This window comes from Xenopus laevis, chromosome 5S (genome assembly GCF_017654675.1).
Source record: "Xenopus laevis strain J_2021 chromosome 5S, Xenopus_laevis_v10.1, whole genome shotgun sequence".
NCBI classification, from domain to species: domain Eukaryota; kingdom Metazoa; phylum Chordata; class Amphibia; order Anura; family Pipidae; genus Xenopus; species Xenopus laevis.
Window position 1 is genome coordinate 44,741,294 of NC_054380.1, and position 15,480 is coordinate 44,756,773.

The 15,480-nt window shown below is 39.6% G+C and overlaps 1 protein-coding gene and 1 long non-coding RNA gene across 3 annotated transcripts in view; one reads left to right on the forward strand and one right to left on the reverse strand.

Annotated features, from left to right (window-relative positions):
- Positions 1-579: 579 nt before the first annotated feature.
- LOC121394201 lies at positions 580-12,188 on the forward strand. Of its 2 annotated transcripts, XR_005961549.1 has the most exons (4): positions 580-799; positions 1,545-1,658; positions 7,784-7,868; positions 11,687-12,188. It is a non-coding gene; the product is annotated as an uncharacterized LOC121394201 (long non-coding RNA). The 2 variants fall into 2 exon arrangements; XR_005961548.1 differs by lacking the exon at positions 11,687-12,188 and having other exon boundaries at positions 592-799; positions 7,784-8,304.
- agpat4.S (1-acylglycerol-3-phosphate O-acyltransferase 4 S homeolog) overlaps positions 6,157-15,480 on the reverse strand; it is a gene marked incomplete at its 5' end in the record, with an annotated part of 29,325 nt that continues 20,001 nt past the window's right edge. Inside the window, 4 exon segments of the mRNA NM_001091572.1 lie at positions 6,157-6,533; positions 8,269-8,467; positions 10,267-10,342; positions 12,409-12,511. Of these exon segments, the coding sequence (NP_001085041.1) occupies positions 6,442-6,533; positions 8,269-8,467; positions 10,267-10,342; positions 12,409-12,511 (470 nt within the window). The 3' untranslated portion in view covers positions 6,157-6,441.

The following is a 15,480-nucleotide window of genomic DNA, read 5'->3' on the forward strand; positions in this document are numbered from 1 at the left end:
TCTTCAGGATAATGTTCAAGCATCAGTCACAAAGTTGAAGTAGGGGTTGGATGTTCCAACAAGACAATGACCCTAAACACACTTGGAAATCTACAAAGGCATTTATACAGAGGGAAAAGTACAATATTCTGGAATGGCCGTCACAGTCCCCCGATTTGAATATCGTCAAAAATCTATGGGATGATTTGAAGCAGGTTGTCCATGCTCGGCAGCCATAAAATTTAACTGAACTGGAGAGATTTTTTATGGACAAATGGTCAAAAATACTTCCATCCAGAATCCAGACACTCATCAAAGGCTATAGGAGGCGTCTAGAGGCTGTTACATTTGCAAAAGGAGACTCAACTAAGTATTGATGTAATTGCTCTGTTGAGGTGCCCAAATATATGCACCTGTCTAATTTTGTTATGATGCATATTTTCTGTTAATCCAATAAACTTTATGTCACTGCTGAAATCCGTAAGGCATGTTATGTATTAAAAGGTTGCCACTTTTGAGTTTTGTTTATCATTGGCTGAACTAAGAATTAAGAGGAGTTCCCAAACTTTTTCATATGATATGACTGTATTTGTCTGTATAGCGAAACAAGGCAGTATATGATTTTTGTAGTATTTATAATTGGATTCATTGTTCTATTGCAGCTGCTATTGAGCATCCTGAAATGTTTGGAAGTTGAAAGAGAAGAAGTGAGGCTGCTGGGATATGTGCTGCTGAACATACATTCCCTGATGACTGGCTGAAACCAATTGTACTGATTTGTGAACTTTAGTAATTTGTGTCCAGTTTCATTGTGGTAAAGGTATGATGCTATATTTTTCAGCTGTAATATTTACCTGCCTGGAAAAAGTAAACCCACAACAAATTTGTTTTTATTGTTTCTCTTTGTTAGAATTCATACATATTATGCCTGTCGCGTTTTGGATTTTAACGCCATGGTTTTAAAATCTCCCTTGAAGATGCATTTAGATTAAAATTCATTGGATTAGCCAAATGGCAAACACATGCATTATGTTAAAACAAACCACGCAGGGCAGTGCATTTTTTGCCATTGGTTGAAAACTGCCATTAATACTCCACTGAGTATTAAATGCAGTGCAAATTCAATGGTAGCTACAACACATGGCTAAAATATGCTGCATTTTCAATATAGCACCGGCAATTCTCACTAGAATAGGTTACTGCATAATTATGTGGAGCATAATTTTTAGTGGTGCTTTGCATCACTACATGTACATATTTATGGCAACATAATTACACAGTGCATCATGAGTAACCTATGTCCCCATTGTTCTGTTGTTAGGCTGCTGATGGGCTGCTGGGGGGGGAGGAAGAGGTTGATATCACTCTAATTTGCAGTGTAGCAGTAAAGAGTAAAGACTGAAGTTTACCAGAGCATAAGTCACATGATTGAGGGCACCTGGGAAATAGATATAATATCTAAGCACGTGCCAAATTTCTAAATCAAATATAAAAAAAAATTTGCTTTTTTTAAAACTGATTTCAGTGCAGAATTCAGCATTATTAACTGACACATTTTCTTGCAGCAGGCTGAATGAAGCTAATCGTTGATTGGATGTCATGGACATGTCTGCCAACAGAAAAAATTCCAGGTTGGGCTAAAGTCATCACAGTACACATCTCCCCTGAATCCAAAATTGGTAAATACGTCTTTCTACTCCAAAGTATCAAACCGCAAAATGTTGACGATTTTGATGACATTTCAGAAAATCACCTTAAAGCTTCCACTTTGAAGCATCTTATCTCCCACATAGCATTAGGTACCAAGTTTGAACACCCTAAATATGAAGGCCAGGAGTCCACTGACCAGTTTGATGCCCAATAGGTTTACCTAAATTGTAGCCTCTAAGACACCTCATATCATCTATGATCCTCTGTCATTCCATCTATAGTAGATACCTTAGGGGGCAGATTTATCAAAGGTCGAGGTCAATTTACGAATGAAAAAAATTCGAATTTCAAGCTATTTTTTGTGTACTTCAACTATGGAAAATCCAAATTCAATTCAAATTTAAAAATTCAAATATCGAAATTTATCATGTACTGTCTCTTTAAAAATTTGACTTAGACCATTCACTATCTAAAACCTGCCGAATTGCTGTTTTAGCCTATGGGGGAACTCCTAGAACTTATTTGGAGTCAATTGGTGGACTTTGAAAAATCAAATGTTTTTTTTGGGAAAAACTTTGAATCAAATTGATCAAATGCGCTATTTCTTTGATTCGTACGATTCGAATTTGGCCTAATATGGACCTATTCGACCAAAATAAAAACTTCAACTTAATTTCAGTTGGTCTTTTTGAATTCGAATTTTGAAGTTTTTTCAATTCGAAATTCGACCCTTGATAAATATGCCCCTAGAAGTTACATTACAAGGTTTTAATAGGCCAGTAACATTAAAAAGTCAAAGTATTTAATTTACATGTCTGCAGTGATTATGTCACAGTATTTTCTATAGCTGTTATTATGATGATAGCTTTTGATGTAATGAAAAGAATTCTAATAGGAACAGTATCAAAAATGAGTGTTTTAAAGGAATGACAATATAATGTAGTGTTGCCCTGCATCGGTAAAACTGATAGGTTTGCTGCAGAAATAGAACTATAGTGTATATAAACAAGCTGCTGTGTAGACATGGGGGCAGCCATTCAAGCACAATATACAATGTGATGCTTCAGAACTTTTCTGTTATCTGCTGTGAATCCTGTGCCTTTTCTCCTTTTTCAGCTTTGAATGGCCGTCCCCATAGATACACAACACAGCTACTATTGTAGAGTTTCTCTAGCAAACATGTCAGTTTTACCAATGTAGTACAAATGAATATATTTTCACTACTTTCAAGACTTTCATCTTTTGGTGTTACTGTTCCTTTAATTAATCAGTTTATCCTCTAAATGTTTTTCTCAGATGAGATTGTACAAGAGTATATGTGTAAGCTCTTTTAGACAAGGCCCTCTTTTCTGCTTGTATCGGTTGTCAGTTGGTTTTTCCTTTTGTATGTAATCTGTATATTGATTGTATACACATTTTACCACTGCTGCAGAATGTGTTGGTGCTTTATAAATACATGTATGGGATCTGTTATACTGAAACACGTTATCCAGAAAGCTCCGAATTCCGATTGGCAGAAGCAGGGGGCACTACATGGAGTGTGTAAAAAGTGAGGGGAAGTGGATTCCACAACCTTGCTGTCCGCACTGTAAAGAACCCCCTACGTTGCTTCAAATAAAAGTTATTTTCTTCTAGTCTCAAGGGATGGTCTCTGGTACGGTGATCCACTTTATGGGTAAAAAAGTCCCCTGCTATTTGTCTATAATGTCCTCTAATGTACTTGTAAAGTGTAATCATGTCCCCTCGCAAGTGCCTTTTTTCCAGAGAAAACAACCCCAACCTTAACAGTCTACCCTGATAATTTAAGTCTTCCATCCCTCTAACCAATTTAGTTGCACGTCTCTGCACTCTCTCCAGCTCATTTATATCCCTCTTAAGGACCGGAGTCCAAAACTGAACTGCATACTCCAGATGAGGCCTCACCAGGGACCTATAAAGAGGCATAATTATGTTTTCATCCCTTGAGTTAATGCCCTTTTTTATGCAAGACAGAACTTTATTTGCTTTAGTAGCCACAGAATGACACTGCCCAGAATTAGACAACTTGTTAGCCACAAAAAAACCCAAGATCCTTCTCATTTAAGGAAACTCCCAACACACTGCCATTAGTGTATAACTTGCATTTATATTATTTTTGCCAAAGTGCATAACCTTGCATTTATCAACATTGAACCTCATTTTCTTATTTGCTGCCCAGTTTTCTAATTTAGACAAATCACTCTGCAAAGTGGCAGCATCCTGCATGGAACCTATAGTTCTGCACAATTTAGTATCATCTGCAAAAATAAAAACAGTACTTTCAATGCCCACCTCCAGGTCATTAATAAACAAGTTGAAAAGCAAGGGACCTAGTACAGAGCCCTGCGGTACTCCACTAACAACACTGGTCCAATTAGAAGCAGAATCCTTAACAGAATCCCTAACTTCACAGTCCGCAAATAGTGTAGCAAATTTGGAAAAAGTAAAGAATAGGTAAGGCAAAAACATAATTACCAGGCAGCTGCTCTGTGCTCGGCCACTGGCGATGAAAGACATTTTCCAACAAATTTTGCTGCAAAAATGACGCCCATAGTTTCGCAATAGCCAAGCAATTAGTCAAGTGTCAAAATTATTTTGATGTCCATAGATTTCACTGCATTTCGGCAAATTTTTGGTGAAGCAAAACAGGTCAGATTCGCCCATCACTATTGGCCACTACTGTTATTAAAAAGGAACGATTGTGTTGTACTTATCTAGTGCAGCTTCTCTTCCAGCACTACCCCCCGTAATACCCTGGATGATGGGCCTGTATATATCTTGGAATGTTACAGTGAGCTTTAATGTTAAAATGTACCACTTGTGACGAGCATTTTCATTTACTTTCATATGAAGCTTCAGTATTGGCAAAGAACTTCCTTCCCAGGCAGGTTTATTAAAATGTGTTGTTTAAAAAGGATTCTGCCAATATATTGGATGCTCTAAGGCGGAATGATACAACTGATACAATGCCCTCTGACAAATTGTTCTAACATTGAATAATCCGAATAGGATTGTTTTGCCACCAATATGGATCCATGTACTCTACGGGAGACAGCCTTCTCATACTATCAAGCAGGGCCGGGCCAAGGTAGTTTTGCACCCTAGGCAAGGGCTTCAATTAGCGCCCCCCCCGTAGAGCATTACCATTTCCCACCGAAATATGTATATGCAGCCAATCAAACTGCTCCCCTGTACCTGTGCCAGCAGCCATCCATCATACTGCCCCCTGTACCTGGCACACAAGCCCAGCAGCCATCACATTGCCCCTTGCCTCAATCTTTACCTGTGCCAGCAGCAGCAGCCAAAAATAAATCAAATCATACTGCCCTACCCACCTTACCTGGCACAAACACCTGCACGACTGCATACCCCACTGAGATTTGGCATGGTGGACTTGGCACCCCAAGGGCAACTGTTAGTACTGGGTGTTGGCAATCGCAAAAGCAATGGTGGATGTAGTGAGAAATGGCACTCCCCTGTGCCCAGAGCGGGCACCTCCATTGTTTGCTGAGTTTTCACTTCTCTAAAACCTAGAACCTGCCTGGCACTGAGAGGTTGGTACCCAAGCTAACACTAACAGTTGACTCCGAGCTGTACTGACAGCTGCCATCTGACTGAACGTGAACACCCCCTGGCATTGAGAGGTGGCACCCTAGCAGTACTGAGAGCCGGCATCTTACTGTAAATGAGCACCCCCTGGAATTGAGAGGTGGCCTCTGAGTACTGGAGAATTCTGCCTGAGTTGGCTGTACCAAGGCCTGGAATCTCTCTAGGAGCTGGCACGATGCTGCCCTGGAGGAGGAAAAGAAAGTTTGTGCTGGCACAGAAAGAGCAGAAGGGCAAATCATTATTATCCCAGGCTGCTGCCCTCCTTCCTGCGCTCCTGTCCTGAGGGCAGATCTAGGAGCAGAGCGGGGTGGAAGCCAAGGCCCCAGGGTGAAGCTGTCAGATGAGTAGCGAAGGCATCAGGGTGTTCCCCAGCAGGGAAAAGCTGCCAACACTTACCTTCTGCACCGCTCGCTGCGGTACTGACAGCGTCCATCCCCGGCTCCTCTGCTGTATCTACAGGCACTAGGCGGAGACATTGCAGGGCCCTCGTGCGGATTTGCGCACGCCTGAACTTGCGGTGGGCCCGAGGGAGTGAGGGCCTCGGTAGTTCCTCCACTGGGTGAATTCTGTTCCGCCCGGCGGACCGACTCGAGTGCCATGATTATATAATTAAATAAGCGCTTGAAAAAAAACGAACAGAAAAACAAAAAAAAAATCCTCTTTAAAGTGCGCCCCTCAATGATGGCGCCCTAGGCAGCCGCCTACTCTGCCTACCCCTAGTTCCGGCCCTGCTATCAAGAGTTTTCTTGATAGCGGGTTTGCGGATAAGGGATCCCATACATGTAATGTGAAGTGTTAGCAATTGTTTTTGTTACTTTGACCATCAACAGCCTTTCAACTGGATGTTTGTAATGGAAATGAACATGGAGCTTATGAATACAGAAGAGCCCAGGAAACAGGTTAGGAGGTTGAGGAATGGTTTATTTTGTACCAAGGCAAGTAACACAGATATAGGCAGTGGAAATGTTTTCCGGTGACTTCAACATTCACTAAACGGGAACAGTCATAGTTTTTAAAAAAACAAAAAAAATAAATTGGCTAAAATTCTTGCTCCGGTTCCACAAGAAGAAAGAATATAAAACTGTGAGTCACTGTGATATGCACCTACAACGCACTTCCAATCTGGAGGAGTTAAGCCAGTGTTGAGAAGATTTTCCCTTTGTGGTGTAACAAGTCTCTGTGCCGCTATTTCTGCTTCTGTTTGTTTTCACGGTTGCCATAAGCCGAGCCTCGGTCGATTTCAGTGACTCCGATCATTCTCCGAACACCTACAGACACTGGCAAGTAATTCATAGAAAGGACTATTAGCAAAGAGGACGACTGGATTTCATACGGCTACAGTGTGAGCTTCAGATGTTGTGTATCTATGAAGGACAGGACAAGGGTCTCCTGCTTATTTCTGTACATTTCTATTACTGAAACCTACAGGTATTTCCTGAATCTAATTTCCTCTAAAAAATGAGGTTTTTTTTTTTATTTTTTTATTTCTCCAAAACCCAAAAAATCAAAGGTTTATAAAGTGTAACCACAAAAAAAACTTTGGCAAGTAAAAGCAGTCAAGGCTCTGTAGAAGTCAACGTGAGCTGCATTGATCCTATTTGGCCATTTTTTTAGCCATTTGGAAGTTTTCGGATTCTTTTGTTCACTAGTAATTGTCCAAAAAACAAAACACATTTTTCAATGTTTTCATGTATTTTGTGGATTGTTCAGCATTTCTCATTAAAGCTTTTTTTATATTAGGATCCTTTAATGGTTTTGGAGAAATAATAATACAATACTATAATAAGAATGCAAATAAACAGGCCTCCCGCATATCCCTAAAAGCTGCTGTCTGGAGTGCAATTGAGCCGCCACAGCAGGATATTAACCGGCAATTCAGAGCAGTAACTGAAAGCGGTGCTTCACCTTTAAGTTAACTTTTAGTACGTTATAGAATGGCCAACTTTTTTAAATGGTTTTAACTGGTCTTTATTATATATATATCAGTTTTAAATTATTTGCCTTTTTCTTTTGACTCTTTCCAGCATTCAGTTGGGCATCTAAAAAACAAACCTATGCTCTGCAAAGCTACAAATGTATCGCTATTCAGGTCCTCTCCTATTTATTTCTAGTCTCTTATTAAAATCAGTGCATGGTTGTTAGGGTTCACTGGGCACTAGCAACCAGATTGATGAAACTGCAAACTAGAGAGCTGCTGCATAAAAAAACAAAATAAACCAAAAAAACAAACAAATAAAAATGAAAAAAACAATTGCAAATTGTCTCAGAATATCATTCTCTGCGTCAGACTAAAAATAAACTCAAAAGGTGAACAACCCTTTTAAAGGGGGCCTTTGCCTATTTTTTTTTTTTTTTGCATGAATAAAGGAAGTCTAATGCAAAGCAACTTTCTAATGAAGATTCATTAGAGATTTTATTCTATTAATTTATTTATATTCATTTATTTGCAAATGTAATTGCTATTGAAATCACGGTTTTCTTGTCCCATTCTGGTTTCTTGATCTAATCCAATTTTGTCACCCATCAGTCAGGAGTGCAGAGTGTAAACTCGCTGGAAGAATCCTGGGCCGAGCCAGATTTCTGCTGATAGGAGCACCGGCCCGGGGTGTCAGGTAAGTAAATATCAGGTCAATAAATAAAAATGATCACTTGGGGGTACCTAACTTTTGGCACCCCCCAAGTAAATAGGATTTTCCTTCTCCCATAAGGGTTTTATTGATCAGCCCTTAGTGAACATTAAAGAAAAAATGATAAATAGAAAGTGCTTTTCCTAAGTGCCAGGCTCTGAGCCCAGTGTAGAGAGGGAAGCACATGCCAAACCCACAAAGACAAGTAACTAGAAAGCCAGTGCAGGCGACTTGAGACTGCCAAGTGGAAAGGGTTATTTTTGCGATTTTATTTAGGGAAACATACAGATTTCTGCCTTATTTAAACTACTTTGCACAAGTCTCACAGGTACTTTAATAAGACCGCATTCAAGTTAATTGAAGTATATAAAATGTATGCACCTACCGATAACCATTAATAACGCAAAGATTAAAATGGTAAAGTAAGATCCACTGTTAATCATGTTTGCAAGCACTTTAAATAAGGGGTATGAAAGTATAGAGGCCCAAAATATCCAGTTTATAAGGGACCATGGTCTCCTTGGTGACACAATTGCAGTCCCTGGGTAGATGCCGGTCTTGTAGTACTCCTCCTGAAAAGCATCCTAAGATTAAAAAAAAAGAAAATAACTTTTTCTTAAAACTTCTACAGTTTGTCTAGCAGGTGACTGAATTAAAGCTAAAAAGTGCATACAGTAAATATTATAGTGTAGTAGCCATATTAGGGCTAGAAATATTAGGGAAGAAATACCCCCTTTTTCCACATGAGCCCACTGAGTTGTGTGTGTGTGTGTGTCTATGCAGCTTTTCTACATAAGCCCAACTCAATGAGCTCCTCAAAAAGTAGTTTTATTTTCCCTTTAATTTTTGAACATACTTAAGTGTACATTTACACATTTAGCAATCTTTTTGTGTTCTCCAATATGATAGTTTCCTAGCACTGTCAAGCCATAGAAAGTTCTGAAGTAATGATGTGTGGGTTGACCATCAGTTGGGTGGGTTTGAGTTAAAATTTGGCCAACCATTGCGTGTTAGAGTTGGGTGCGGGTCAGACTGGGGAAGTATACTCCTCCACTGTTGAGGAGTACCTGTCTTGGAACCAGAGGCGTGCACAGAAATAGCACACAAAGCAAGAAGATACTGGTAATGGTAGGGTGCAGGTCCTACAACGACAACATTTTGAAGGTAGGAATCAGGTGCAAGTTTTGTGGGTTAGGGTTGGGTGTGGGTTGAGTTTTTGCTGACCCGCACATCATTACTGCCTACCTTTCTATCACACCAGTCCCGGCTCACCTCCAAGTACCAACCACAGGCCTTTGTATATTTTCTTTCCCAGCGCTTTAAATTAAATCAGGGAGACAGTACTGAGGTCTGGTAAGCTGGCCTGGAGTTTATATACAAATTCAAGCCTTAGCTCCCATTGTTAGCAGGCCAGAAGGAAAAGCACAATGTATAGCACTGGTACAGAGATCGAAAGCCATCAATATGGGTAACATTCTTTATTATGTCATCTATGATAAACAACTGTTGGTGAAGAATTCATTCTAAATGACTAACCAACATGGCGTAGATTCACTTAAGGACGAAGTGGCTAACGCTAGCGACAATTCACCAGCGTTGCCACCCACAGGGACATTGCCAATTCACTAACAGGCGCAGACGCCAATTTGCTAGGCAAAAGGTTGTTACTCCGCAAGTTGAGCAAAGTGTGGATTTTCACCAGATTTGAAGTGCTAAAAAGCAGCTAGATCTTACTCAATCTTCTGTCACTTACATCATAACCTGTGTGCCAAAAATGCATTAAAGTTCCAAAAACGCTGTCGACTTTTCCTTTTTTGAAGCGGGATTGGCTGCAAAAGTCCTAACAAACTTTTTTGGGTAAACCGGTTTTCTCCAAACATTTCATAACATATGGAACATTAATTTTATAGTGGGCTCATATTAACTTTCTTGTCTTTATTAAGGTTCCCTGGACATTTGTAAAAAAAAGTGGTAACTTCAAGCATTTGCACCAACATTTCTAATAAAGACCTCTATACAACTTTAAATTACCCCACCCTATGCAGATTGACCTAAGCGCTAAGCATTAGTGAATTTTCGCTAGGCACAAACGGACGCTGGCGCATCTTCGCTAAGAAATGCTCAAACTGGCAAAGTAATACTAGCGAAAAATCGCCAGCGTTCGGTGCCCAGGACGAAACTCTGCATATTAGTGCATTGGCGTAGACATATCACATTTGCACTTGGCAAACTGGTGTGAGCTGTGCGAAGCTGGCAAAAATTCACCCGTTTGTGAATCTACCCCATGAAGTGTTTAACAAATCATTACAAACCCATCTAACCACTGACATCATGATGTCTGGGCAGATATTTATTCAGTGTATGAATGAGTGGGAATACTAACTTTTTCCTGATAAAGCTTGTGCAGCCAACTGGCACATTCCTGCTCATCTTCTGGGATTTCCTCTAATGGGATTCTCCTGAGACATGGGACAAGAAGGCAATCTAGTCATCAAATCATTAGCACAAAGTCTAAATTAAAGATTTAAAGAGATACAGTCACACTGTTAGTCTAATAATACCATTTCATTTTTATTCACAAATTTTAAATTGTGAAAATGTAATTAGCATCACTTCATGGAAATAGGAAACTATCTAAATATAATCAGTTATAGATTCTGTACTGTTTCTGATACAAAAGAGTTAATCTTCATTTCCCTCTCGGCAATCTGCCCCTCTTCATACAGGAGTTGCATTGCTGAGAGGCACATTGTAAAGAGTAACTTGATTATTTCACAATCAATACATAATTCGTAATTGATTATTTACAAAAATTCTCACTTTAAGGGGCCGATTCATGAAGCTCGAGTGAAGGATTCGAAGTAAAAAACTTCGAATTTCGAAGTGTTTTTTGGGCTACTTCGACCATCGAATGGGCTACTTCGACTTCGAATCGAAGGATTCGAACTAAAAATCGTTCGACTATTCGACCATTCGATAGTCGAAGTACTGCCTCTTTAAAAAAAACTTCGACCCCCTACTTCGGCATCTAAAAGCTACCGAAGTCAATGTTAGCCTATGGAGGAGGTCCACATAGGCTTGCCTAAGTTTTTTTGATCGAAGGATATTCCTTCGATCGTTGTATTAAAATCCTTCGAATCGTTCGATTCGAAGGATTTAATCGTTCGATCAAAGGAATAATCCTTCGATCGCAGCATTTGCGCTAAATCCTTCGACTTCGATATTCGAAGTCGAAGGATTTTAGTTCCTAGTCGAATATCGAGGGTTAATTAACCCTCGATATTCGACTCTTGATGAATCGGCCCCTAAGTGTTGTAGTACAAGTACTGGTACAAATGCGTGTCAAGTGATTTTGATGTAAGTCTATGGGGGGTGTTGGTGGGAGGGTTAGTCCAAAAACAGTGGCAGTCAAAACGCAATTTATTTTCCCGTCTCCTTCTTCCATAGAGATATACGAGATATGTGCTATTAAAAGCATAAGTGATGATGGCAGGCATCTTCTCAAAAATGCTTTCTTGAGTGGAGGCCCAGCTGTCACCACTTTGTCTGCTGAAGGCAGTGCATTTCCAAAAAAGATGGTGGGGGTTGGTTGCTTTTTTCTGCAGATGTCAAAATGCCTTGTCTACCATTTACTTAAATATAAATTAACCTTACAGACAGAGGGATTAGCTAGAGATAGACTTTGTATTAAAGGAGAATTAAACCACCAATGAGAAAAGCCCCATTCACTACCCCCCATTGTCCCCCGCCCGCATAATGCAAAAAAGTGTCATCAAATGTCAATCACACTTCTCCATCTTCAGGACCACTGACACAAAGCTATTTGGCGTATGCGCAGTTGGAGCCAGTCCGGTGTTCACGCCAACTGCGCCAGAAAGCAGTAAATTGCCAAAGGGAAGAAAGAGGATCTGAAGGAAACCGAAGATGTGGAAGAGTACAAGAAGAGAGTACAAGATGCAGAAGAGAGTACAAGATGTGGACGAGAGTACAAAAAGAGAGTATAAGATGTGGAAGAGAGTACAAGACCAATAACCAGAGTTGGGGCTGAGAGAGGGAAGCAACAGCTTCTTAAATCGACAATAAGTACAAAAGCAAATTTGTTTACTTCATGAGAAGCAATATTATGAATTAAACTACAAAATTGTCGCTAAAACAAAAGAATACTTTACACTATTGCGCGGTTTATGGTTGCTTAACAGTGTAGTAAGAACAAAACAAGCCTTTTGTAAGATTATGACTATATGACACTGACTGCAATAAAGTGCCATGAGTTGCCTAATGGCCCTACCCCAGCAAGCTTTGAAACTTCTTGTTTGAGCACACTCATTCTTTGTTGCATGTGGGGATGAGGTTGGGTTGTGGGCTATGACTAGTCCCTGAAAAAAAAAAAACCAGCAGCAGATTCTTCTTAGCATATTCTCAATGTAATGTTTAGGCAAGTATTTACTTTGAAGAGACTCTTTAAATAACAAAGCAACACGTGTTTCACTTTGAGGTACAAGAAGCCACATGGAGAACTGCTCACCTGACATACAGGTCTGCATGGTATTTCTTTCCATTTAAAACTCCAAGCAACGTAGGATTTTCATTGTTCCTGAAATTGAGGGTTGAGTCATATACAGCTGAAACTGGGAAAACAAGAAATTCGAAAATGATATCATAGAAAAATAATGCACACTAGCAATTGCTAAATCTAATTAACCATCTACTAGATGGCAAAAAAATGTCATGCGGTGCAACCGACCTGAAATGAATACTAGATGAGCTATTCTGAGCTTCAATCTTGGAGCTCATTAGTAAATTTATACAGACATAATGACATGTAAAAGTCACGCTGCAAAAAAATGCCTTTCATTAAGGTACAAAGCCGCTCCTCGGTGCCTGTGTTAATTGACTACTTCTACCAGGTGGAGCTGTTGTAACAAAATTAATTTATATTAAAAGTACATTTATCCCTTTATATCTTGGAGTTCAAAATACATAAATAATAAATATAAATTTCAAAAGTGCTTAGAATAGCACTCCTATCAATTTTACATTCACTTGTTTTAAATGTGTACTTATCCTTTAATGCATAGCACGCAATTGAGTCAGGCCCATTTTCCCCTCAAGGCTGCAATTACACGGAAATTATTGGAAAAACCCTGTATTGTGGGTAAAACATGGTAACCAGAAACAGAAACTGCAGTTTAAGTAGCAATAAGCAAAGGAAAAAATCTATTTTGCTTGTCCGTTTAAGTGTTTTTTCCTGCATTTACTTTCGTGGACAGAACATAAATCACTGTATGCAGGCTGCAGGGGGTTCGGTGTTTCCTTGGGTTAAATCATTCATTCAAAGGCTTCCCCTCTGCTTTGGCGCTGTGTTACAAAATGTTTGCCAATGTCAGACTGGAGGGGCAGCCTTCGTGTGAATAATTCATTCCACATTAACACTGGACTCCTGCAAGAGATAAAGAGCATTATGTTTTATAAAGAAGGATTTATTTAATAGGGTTTGTCACATAGTTACAGCACTGTTCCCTAAATCTTCATGTTAACTGAAGGATTATACTGTGTGCTTACTTCGTATTTTGTTGACGGATAATCCTAAACTGGCTTCATCTCATCAACTACTATGATTGTCAGGCATTTCAACATCAAGCATCCATATGAGATTACAAACAAAATTGTATTAACACTTAACACAATTTTCTTCTGCAAATAACTCACACCTCCGGGTGTTGTGGCAGAATAAACTGAGAAAACTAAGAAGCCTATAAAGCCAACATTACTCTGGCTTTATTTGCGCCTGCATGCCAAGATACAGGGTGGGACTGAGATATAAGGTGAGAAGGGAAAAGGAATCTATTCTTAGCAACGTTTAAATAATTCCTTATTTTTATATCAATGATTCTGCCTCTCTCCAGGATGCAATATAAAATGAAGAAGTATGTGGGGCAGTATTTAATGCTTTTCTTTTTTTATTATAGTTTATCTTTGTGCCAAGGCCCTGTTCTGTTAAATTCCAGTCTGACTGCCGAATCACTTCTTTATTACTGGGGAAAGTAATAGTACTATTAGAAGTCACCTTCCATGATCATAATATTAGTGAATTTTACAATGCGAGATATTTATTCACTATACAGGGAGTCCTCGAGTTACATACACCCGTTTTACATACAACTCACACTTACATTTGGGGGCTATTAAAGAAACATACTGTGGTTTGCTTGGTTGGCATTTAGCTTTAATAACCCACCTGCCCCAATCCCCTCTGGTGTGTGTTGTCTACTACAGAGCACAGAAAGGTAAATATACATATGCACAGAAAGGTAAAAATAAATACTATGTTAAGACAAACACCTGTCTTGTTGCATTCAATAAGTAAATGTATGTTTCAACTTACATACAAATTCAACTTAAGTACAAAAATACAGACCCTATCTCATACGTAACGCTGGGACTGCCTGCATATCATATAGTTCCAGAATGTATGAGACTTCTTGACATTTATCGGAATGACAAAGAATTACAAAGGCAATACAGTTTCATGTATACATTCATGACACATCAGCTATTGGTTGTTCTAATTTAAGGCAAGGAATAGCTCATGCATAAGCATGAGCCCGGGACCTACTGTTCAGGGCCCCCCTCCGACCAACCGTGATGCACCCCCCTACAGTGATGCAGAGGACGCGTGCAAAAAGGCGCACCTGCGTCATGGCGCTCCTGAATGAAAGGTGCCTCGCACATGCGCAGATGTCGCTGCGCGGCGGCTTCTAAAAAAACTTTTTTTTTTTTTTTTTAGATTGGGCCCATTAAGGGTCGGGGCCCACCGGGTTTTTTCCCGGTGTCCCACCGAGCCAGTCCGACACTATCTGTGGAAACGGGCCTACAGTTAGTGCATGCATGCTGCTTGAAACTGGCCACTACACACTAACGCTTGCAATCCATATTACTTTGGGCAGTCTGGCCATATTGCGTTATTAATGGCCAGATTTATTATGGTTTGACTGGCAAATTCCAATTCTCGAAAAAACATTTTTTTGGTCAAAACTTTAAAAGCACCAACTTACATTTGAATTCAAATGTGAGATTTATCAAACCTCGGACCCTTCAAATATTCACTGCCTAAAACCTGCCAAGTTCATGTAGAATTCTATGGCAAAGGTCCCTTGAACTATTAGAAGATGTTAATAGTAGTGATCAGCCAAATTTTTGCCAAGTTTCGCAGTGAAAATTACGCCCCATGGACTCCAATGAAAGAAAAAAAAAGTTGCGCGACATAAAAAATTGTCACATGCCAAAAATTTGACTCGAATTCGATTTGTTTTCGGGTCGGAACTATTAGATGTATTCAATTTTAAAAAAAATTCACTTTACTCTAAAATTTGACCTTTGATAAATTAACCCCTAACCACCCTACGGAATATAAATATTTTACTGATCCAATTAGAATGCAGTCAACCTGCCCATCCTAGTAGCTTTGTTTGCTAATGCACCTTCTTGACATGTGGATGGTGCTTTGGCAGATGACAACCAAGGGGAGTTGCAGATCCACTTTAATTGTCGGTCTGTTCATTAGACCCGCATCATACAAATAGACAATCTCTTTGCT